The 9144-nt window shown below is 64.1% G+C and overlaps 1 protein-coding gene across 1 annotated transcript; it reads left to right on the top strand.

Moving 5' to 3' along the window:
- Window positions 1–1847: 1847 nt before the first annotated feature.
- On the top strand, window positions 1848–3794 carry SOX18 (SRY-box transcription factor 18). The gene is made up of 2 exons (XM_017515653.2): window positions 1848–2288; window positions 2449–3794. Exons 1-2 carry the CDS (start codon window positions 1940–1942, stop codon window positions 3240–3242), a joined length of 1143 nt encoding a protein of 380 aa, XP_017371142.1. The 5' UTR covers window positions 1848–1939; the 3' UTR covers window positions 3243–3794.
- Window positions 3795–9144: the final 5350 nt, after the last annotated feature.

Genomic DNA, 9144 nt, shown 5'->3' with positions numbered 1-9144 from the left:
AACCCCCAGGGAACGGCAAATCCCTCCCAACGTGTGAAGGCTGCTGCAGAGGACGTAGAGGACCTCTTTCCCAGGCCCCAGGGACCAGCCGCTGCCCAGGCTGAGCCAGGCCCTGGTGACCCCAGACTGCATCCCCAAGGTTGTGAGTAGAGGGAGCCTCTGCCAAGTGGTAGTAGCCCTTTGGGAGTCTTCACACAGCTCCCCAACCCCCTGCACCCTCCTGCCTGCTGTCCCAAGAGGCCCACCCACACTGAGACTGGGCCAAGGATTCTCCCACCCACACTGAGACGGAAGGGGAACCAGGACCACCTGGCAGAGGACTGAGCCCACCCACCCCTGTGGCCACAACCCTGCCTGCTTCCCCAGGAAAGCCAGAGGCTGCAGATCCTGGTGCCCCAAAGGGCCCCCATTTGCCAGCACTGGCTCAGTGTCTGAATGAGGTGCTGGGCCAGTGGGGCAAACCGGCACAAGGGGAGATCCGGAGGCCAGACTGGGACACCCAGCCCCGCACGCTGGGATGATGGGTGTTGCTGCTGAGTACCCACGCCAGACTGTGATGTGGGGCTGTGGGGAGGGCTGGACACCTCGGGTGGGGGTGCCCCTGGGGGTGCTGGCCTCTCCTCAGAGCAGGAGCACCCCTGGAGACGACAGTTCAGGAACAGCCCCTGAGAGGCACTGCAAGGCTCACGCAGAGCCCACTTTGTTCACGACACAGGCAGGGACAGACCATCAAGAGCTTCTGGCCGCACAGGCCCACGGTCACCAAGACCTGTGGCCTCTACCCACGGGGCTCCTGGCACGGTGAGGGGGACTGGGGAGCCTCCAGGCTTCAAGGAGATGTGGGGGGGATTCCGACCCTGCCTGGAGGGCTGCGGGGGACACCGACCCTCCTCCAGTAGAACCATGCTTGGCAGTGGGAACTGAGGATCTCCAGGGGAGACCCTCAGCTCTGGAGCCCAGATCCCCTCCTGATGGGGTGGGAAGGGGACAGTGAAAATTCAGGAAGCTGGATGCTCCTCTGGAACCCCCTCCCCCAGGTCAGAGGTCCAGGGAGGGGCCAGCAGGAAGGACCCAGCTCCTTGCATCTGCCCAGCCTCACGCCCTCTTGCTGCAGCGGTGGCCGGGCTGGGCAGGGGAACCAGTGGCCCCTGCGGGTCCCAGCCCCCTCCCCAAGGGCGCGGGCTGGGCAGGGAGGAGGCCAGGACGTCTGCATGCCTGCCCTCCCTCCGCTCTGCCGGCTCCTCCAGGCCACCTGCTCTCTCCCAGCCTGTGTCAGCTTTGCCTCGTGCCAGAGTTGGTTTCAGCGTGGGGACAGAAACACGAAGACCACCTTGTCCCTTGAGGGCATTCTGACAGTTGCACGTGGGTTCGGAGTTAGGAGCACGAATGCCCCTGGGTAGTCGGACGGAGGCTTCTCCAAAGGTGCTGCACTCCAGGAAGACTTACCGGCTGCTGGGAAGCAGCCGCCCAAGAACTTGGAGTGAAAAAGGGCCCTCTCCCCGCAGTGGAACCTCCTACGGGGGTGCGGGGGACGGCGCGGATGGGGGGGTGCTGCGGGGAATGCCGCCCGCCCTGTGCCTGCCCGGGGGTCCAGCTCCGTGGGTGGGTGGCAGCTGGGCTCCGACAGTCTGACAGCACCGGCCCACATGGCAGCCCTTTCCCACCCGGGGGTCTCGCCTTCTGAGAGGGGGCGGGGGACTCTGCGCGGGGGCGGCCTCAGCGGAATCCCTCCCGGCCCGAGAAGAAAGGGGGCCCCCGGGGAGGGGCCGGTCCCGCCCCGGCCCGCCCGCCCCGCCGCCGATTGGCCCCAAGCCGCTATATCTGGGCGCCCGCCCGGCCGAGGCCACCACCGTCCCCACCGCCCTCCGCCCTCGCGCCCGGCTCCGCAGTGCCCGCCGCGCTCCCGCGCTCCGTTCCGCCCAGGCCGCGCCCAGCTGGAATGCAGAGATCGCCGCCCGGCTACGGCGCACAGGACGACCCGCCCGCCCGCCGCGACTGTGCATGGGCCCCGGGACGCGGGGCCGCCGCTGACCCGCGCGGCCTCGCCGCCGCCCCCGCCGCGCCCGCCGCGCCCGCCTCGCCGCCCAGCCCGCCGCGCAGCCCGCCGCGCAGCCCCGAGCCGGGGCGCTATGGCCTCAGCCCGGCCGGACGCGGGGAACGCCAGGCGGCCGACGAGTCGCGCATCCGGCGGCCCATGAACGCCTTCATGGTGTGGGCGAAGGACGAGCGCAAGCGGCTGGCTCAGCAGAACCCCGACCTGCACAACGCGGTGCTCAGCAAGATGCTGGGTGAGCGGCGGGCGGGGCGCGGGGCGCGGGCGGGGGGCGCGGGCGCGGGGTGCGCGCCGGGCGGGGCAGCGATCGGGGACCCGGGGCGCGTCCCAGGCGCTCGGAGGGCTCGGCCCACCCGCCGGACGGCCGGGCACTCACCGGCGCCCTCTGCCCGCAGGCAAAGCGTGGAAGGAGCTCAGCGCGGCGGAGAAACGGCCCTTCGTGGAGGAGGCCGAGCGGCTGCGCGTGCAGCACCTGCGCGACCACCCCAACTACAAGTACCGGCCGCGCCGCAAGAAGCAGGCGCGCAAGGCCCGGCGGCTGGAGCCCGGCCTCCTGCTCCCGGGATTGGCGCCGCCGCAGCCGCCCGAGCCTTTCCCCGCGGCGCCCGGCTCGGCTCGCGCCTTCTGCGAGCTGCCCGCGCTGGGCGCCGAGTTCGACGGCCTGGGGCTGCCCACGCCCGAGCGCTCGCCCCTGGACGGCCTGGAGCCCGGCGAGGCCGCCTTCTTCCCGCCGCCCGCGGCGCCCGAGGACTGCGCGCTGCGGGCCTTCCGCGCGCCCTACGCGCCCGCCGAGCTGTCCCGAGACCCCGGCGGCTGCTACGGGGCCCCCCTGGCCGAGGCGCTCAGGACCGCGCCCCCAGCGGCGCCGCTGGCCGGCCTGTACTACGGCGCCCTGGGCGCGCCCGGCCCCTTCCCCGGCCCGCTGTCGCCGCCGCCCGAGGCCCCGCCGCTGGAGAGCGCCGAGCCGCTGGGGCCCGCGGCCGACCTGTGGGCCGACGTGGACCTCACCGAGTTCGACCAGTACCTCAACTGCAGCCGGACTCGGCCCGACGCCCCCGGGCTCCCGTACCACGTGGCGCTGGCCAAGCTGGGCCCGCGCGCCATGTCCTGCCCGGAGGAGAGCAGCCTGATCTCTGCGCTGTCGGACGCCAGCAGCGCCGTCTACTACAGCGCGTGCATCTCGGGCTAGGCCTGGGCGTCCCTGCAGCGCTTCCTCCCGCGCCCCCCGCGAGTGACCCGGCCGCGTCGCTGCTCGCCCTGCTCTCTCCACGCGTGTATGTTTGGCTCCGTGTCACGGCCCCTCTAGGAGCCGGGGATGCTCGGCTTTGCGCCCGTTCCACCCCCAGGCCACCTTCCTGGGCTTCTGGGCCACCTGCCCTCAGGGGCCCCTGCGAGGGTGCCTGGAGTTCCCACTGTCCTGGGGCTTTTCCTGGAGGCCGAGGACCTGTGGCCAGGGTTACATTTTTGAAGCACCTATTCTTTTTCTTGCAGTGTATTTTCTACAACCAGATTATATTAATATTTTTTACTTTGCCCTTTTAAAAAAATATACTTAATACAATATATTTAATTTTTAAACTCTTAAACTTTTCTTCCAAGAAGTTTCAGTGATCAGAAGCATCACTGTGACAAAGGCTTTTGAAACGTGAGGAATAGGGATGTTTGCTTGCTGCACAGGAGGAGCCAGGGGCTGGGGCCCTGGTGGAGAGGCCACAATAAAGCCTCCAGCCTTTCCTCTGCACACGGACATCTGATGTTTGCAGGGAGGGAAGAGCAGTTTCCCAAATAGCCTGCATGCCCCTTCCCTCCTAATCTCCCCCAGGGAGCCTGACTCCCAGCTTGAACCCCATAGCACTCCTCCCTCCTTCCGGGACATCCCACAGACCATGGGAGGCAGGCGCGGGGTCCACACTCCCCCCAGCCCTCCACTCCCCTCCGGTTCCACCCCCATTTTAACTCAAGCCTATCGGAGGTCAGGGTCTCATCGCCCTTGCCTCCACCTTACACCTTCCGTGCCCAAGGACTACCTAGTACGGCACCCTTCCTGAGGTAGACGGGCAGGTTGACAGCCCACATGCAGACAGATTGCAGGGGTCTCCATCAGCTGTTCTCACCCACCCCAGGGAGGGCAGCACCATGACACCCACAGTGCTCCCCCGGGGGCAACCTGTCCAGTTCTTCCAGTTCTGCCCAGAGACCAGGTCCATGAACAAGGCAGCAGAAACCCAACTCTGGAGCCATATCATACTAGCCCCCAGGGCTGGACACCCTCTTTCCATCCTGACCTGTTGGTTCTCCTGACCTCAAGCCCACGTGTTCAAGGAAGGTTGGAGCAATCACCCCCAGAAGTGAACACCCACACTCCCTAGGGCCTGGCAGGTATCAGCCAAGAGGGGGAGCATGTGTCTCCCTCCTGGGGGAAGGGCCTGTCCTGCCCCAGCACCCCATCTGCATAGGTGGGGAGCCAGTGGGGAGCTGAGCCTTGATGGCCCTGGTGTGGAAAGTCGCTCACGGCTCAGCCTCCCCGTGCAGAGGGAACGCACAGCTCAGAGTGTGTTGCATGCCTGTGTGATTCTGCATGTGTGCGAGTGGGACTCTGTGTGGCCCTCATGCGGGTGGCGGCATGTGTGGCATGTGGATGTGCAGCCAGCTTGGGCATGGGCTTGTGTGCATGCAGGTGGGCCTGCTGCCCGAGTGCGTGGGTATTTTACAGGGGCCCTCCCCTCGAGCAGGGCATTTCACCTCTGTATTAATCAGCCCTCAGATGGGCCCCCAGTAGGGGGCTGCACCTGGGACCCCTTCCCCAACCCCTTGGCAGCAGAGCACACAGAACTCAAAGGGACAGAGGTATGCAGAGGGGACAGAAGCAGACTTGCTGAAGAGGGTAGGAGAGGCTCAGAGGTAGAGAGGCAGGCACAGCAGGAAGGGAGAGAAGGTGAGACCCAAACGGACACACACCAGGGTGGCCCCGTCCAGCCACAGCTGTCTTTCGGGGGCATCTCTGAGGCACCAATGCAGACTCTTCCTGGGCTCTCACCAGGAGATGAATGCTCAACACCAAGGAAGAGTGTGCAAGCCACACCCAGCTCTCATGGCCCCGACTCCTGCCCTGGCCCACCCCCGGAGCCTGGGGTCAGCAGGCCCAAGGCACACCCCCTTCACAGCCTCAGCACAGGTGGGGACCTCAGCCAGAGGGTGACCCTGCAGCCAGAGCCCAGGTGGCTGACCCAGGCATGAGATTACCCGCCTTCCCCCACCCCACCCCCCAGACCAGGAAAGAAAGCAGACCCAGCCTGTCCTGCTGCCTGAATTCACGTGAACAGCCCCCACACCTGCCCCCAGTCCCCGCCAGCCTCCAGTGCTGGGCTGGGCATCTCCCCAGCTACACCCACCCCAGCAACACCCACAGACACAAACACAGAAGAGTGCCCGACAGCCAGCCAGCCTGGGGAGACCCCCCTCACGGCCAGCACGCATCCCCTGTTCTGGACTCCTCACCTCCACTGCACCCACCTCCAGGCCAATGGGGTGGAGAGCTTGGAAGTTGCCTCGGGTGGCAACACAGCCTCATGGTCCGTGTGAGGAGGGGACAGAGTGGGTACTTGTGAGAAGCCCCTGCCCCAAGTGCCAGGGTGGGGGGGCCGGTGGGGGGCCCAAGCTGAAGCATGTCCCAGCCCAGAGCTGGAAATGCCCAGAAGGATCAGAAGGGGACATGAAAGGGGCTTCCACTGAGGGCACCCGGTTCCAGCAGCAGCTCCTCGGCAGCGGTGGGCAGGGTCTCCTTACAGGAGCCTCTTCCAGGCCCGGCCCGGGAATCTCCCCTCTACCCGCCAAGGGCTGAACAGCCCTCCTAGGCAGGACCACCGCCCCAGGGCCTGGGTGCTCCAGCCCTGGCACCAGCTAGCTGCACACCCCTCCCCCTCCTGACCCCATTTTCTTCCCTGGGGGTCCGAGGGAAGTCTCCACGCCTCCTCCTGCTGAGTCAGGCCTTAGCTCCTGGCGGGAAGTTCTAGCAGCCCTGCCTGGCACTGGCCACAGCTCTCCTCCCACCTTCCATGCCCAGGACCCAGCTTGTCCCTAGAGTGACCTGAGTAAGGGGTTGAACTCTGCCCAGCAGGCTGCCCAGGCACAGAGTCAGAGAAAATGGGGGCTGAGGACAGGTATGGTACACCCCTCTCCCCAGCAGATATGGTCATCACTTTGCACACCGTTGGGAACAGCAACAGACACAGACACCCAGCCACACGCCAGACAAAGAACATAGTTGACCCCAGCAAGGTCCTGCTAGGACAGTAAGGAGGGCACGTGTGTGGGGACCTGAGCCCCACCACTCAGCAGGACACACCCCCCGGGAAACCCAGCCACTCCACTTACATTCTACAAAGCCTACATAAACTTTTAAGTGTGCAATGGAGTGATTATTCACAAGGCTGTAAACCGTCTCCACTACCTAATTTTAGAGCATTCTGGCTGTTGCAGTCAAATGCTCTACCTCGGAGCTATGCACCTTGTTGGTTTGCTTTAGACTCCCATGTTCCCCAGGCTAGTCTTGAACACCTGGCCTCCCAATGCGCTGGACTTACAGACATAAGCTACCACACGTGGCCTCTATTTTTTTTTTTTTTTTGAGACGGGGTCTTGCTATTTTGCCCAGGCTGTTCACAGCAGTGATCCCTGCCTCACTGGAACGGCAGGTGTGCACCACCACGCCCAGCTTTAATTTTAGGGCTTTTCACCACCCTCAAGAGAAACCCATTCTTTCCTTCCTCATTCCCCCGATAAACACTGAACTGCTTTTGGTCTCTGTGGCTTTGCAGCGCCTGGTCTGGACGTTTCTTATACATGGGATAATATACGGTACCCTTGTGGCCTTTCATGTCTGGCGTGGCTCACCCTGCACACTTTTGAGGTTCGCCCATGTTGTGGCCTGTGTCAGTACTGCATTCCTTTTGTGGCTGAGTCACATTCCCTCCTTGGATATCCACGAGAGGACATAGCACATTCTATTCAGCAGCTGATGGACACTGATGGCTTTTACTTTTCAGCTATCGGGAATAATGTTGCTATGAACATTTGTGTACAATGTTTTGTGTAATTGTGTCTTTATTAAAATTACAAAAATGCATATCTCTAATAACAAAATATGAACAATAGGTTAAGTACCTTGAACCCATATGCTAGAACCAGCTGCCCTGGAAAGGGGGATCCAGAGCTGCAAACCTCCAATCCCAAACAGACCCCCAAAAAAACTAAGGCTCTACAGGCACTGGACCAACCTTCCATCCAGCCCACCCACCGCTTCTGCCCCAGGCCCGGGAGGGAGCCCTAGGGGCCAGCTCCAGCCACGCAGAAGGCAACCACAGGGAAACCCAGGTTCATTATTATTCTTTTTACTTTTCTTTTTTGAGACAGAGTTTTACTCTGTTGCTCAGGCTGGAGTGCAGTGGTGCGATCTCGGCTCACTGCGACCTCCACCTCCCAGATTCAAGCAATTCCCCAGCCTCAGCCTCCCGAGTAGCTGGGACTACAGGTGCACAGGACCACACCCGGCTCATTTTTGTATTTTTAGTAGAGACAGGGTTTCACCATGTTGGTCAGGCTGGTCCCGAACTCCCGATCTGCCCGCCTCGGCCTCCCGAAGTGCTGGGATTACAGGCGTGAGCCACGTGCCCTGCTAGGATCTTTCTTGTTAAGACTCCTCCGGCCTGCTCCGGCTTCCCCAGCTTCTGTTCCTCGGGACAGCACCCCACCCTCCCCGACCGCACTCGCTCTCCCACGACCCCGCCCCGTCTCTCAGGACCCCCGCCCTGTCCCCCCACCCCCGTCCACCCCCCATGCCCCCTCTTTCCTCCCCCACGACTCCTCTCCCGTACCCCCCACCCCTGTCCCGTCTCCCAAGACCCGTCCCATCCCCCGCTACCCCACCCTGTCTCCCAGGACCGCGTTCGTCCCCCACGACCCCACCCGCCAGCTCGAGAAAACAGGAAGCCGCGCGCGGCGGAGGCGCTGCAAGTGCAGGAAGCGGCGGCGGGCGCGGCGCTTATCTCGGGCCGCAGTCCGGACCCCTGGCCTCACGCCGGGCAGGGGGCGCCAGGGGCGGCCCAAGGCCGGGGCCTGCTCACCTGGCGGGGAGCCCTGGCCGCCTCTTCCCCTGACTGCAGCTGTCACAATCGGGCCGGGCGGGGAGGCCGCGAGGAGGCCCGTGACGGGACCTCCGGACCGGGCGACGCAGGACCCGGGAACCCGTGTCCAGCCCCAGGGCACCCACCTCCCCAGCCGCGGCTCTGCCCTGCCCCCACAGGCCTGACCTCCTCATTTCCCCCAAAACAAGGACTCACATCCCCCAGCAGGTGCGACCTCCTGCTGGTTCTTCCGGGATTTTAAGAGGGGGTGGGGGGGGGGAAGCGATGGTTGTTTCTGTTTACAAAGCTGGGTCTTCCTGGGGAGGGGGCAGGATGGGGGCTGTCGCTGGGCCCCCCTAAGGTCCTGAAGGCACTGGCAGAGACAATGGGCCCAGCACCTGGCATCCCCACCAGTGAGTATGTGTTTCCTGGAGTTGGGGGGACTTGTTTCCGAGTCAGCCACAGCTGGAGGGAGGGGCCGGCCTCCCTGCACACCTGCAGGGCTCAGGGCCCGCAAAGGCCAGGCACCTCCCAGGTCTGTGCAGCTGCTTCCGCCTGGGACTACTTACATGGCTGCCCAGCCATCTCCAGCCATGCTGGGGTGGTCCGTCCGGTCCTCTCCCAGGGCCCCAGCATGCAGGGACACCAGCAACAGCCATCCTTCCCACCACCTCCCTCTGCTCAGCTCAGCCCAGTTCAGCAAAACTCCCAGGCCGTGGTGGGGGAGGGGGAAGGTGCTTCAGGAGACCATGAGAGGCTGCAGCCCCCACCTCAGCAGAGTGGAGGTGCGGTGGGGAGAGAGAGGAGCTTGGGGGCAGGGGTGGGGAACACACAAGAAGCAAAGTCAGGATTAACTTTTGGTTTTGCAAATCCAGAGACTAGTTAGCCAGCTGCCCGAGTTCCAGATGTTCTTTCAAAGGCTCCCAGTCTGGGGAGGCCTGGGGAGCCAGGCCCCCTTCAAAGCCTGCT

This window comes from Cebus imitator, unplaced genomic scaffold (assembly GCF_001604975.1).
Source record: "Cebus imitator isolate Cc_AM_T3 unplaced genomic scaffold, Cebus_imitator-1.0 Scaffold555, whole genome shotgun sequence".
Lineage (NCBI taxonomy): Eukaryota > Metazoa > Chordata > Mammalia > Primates > Cebidae > Cebus > Cebus imitator.
This window is presented reverse-complemented; position numbering and strand designations above follow the sequence as displayed.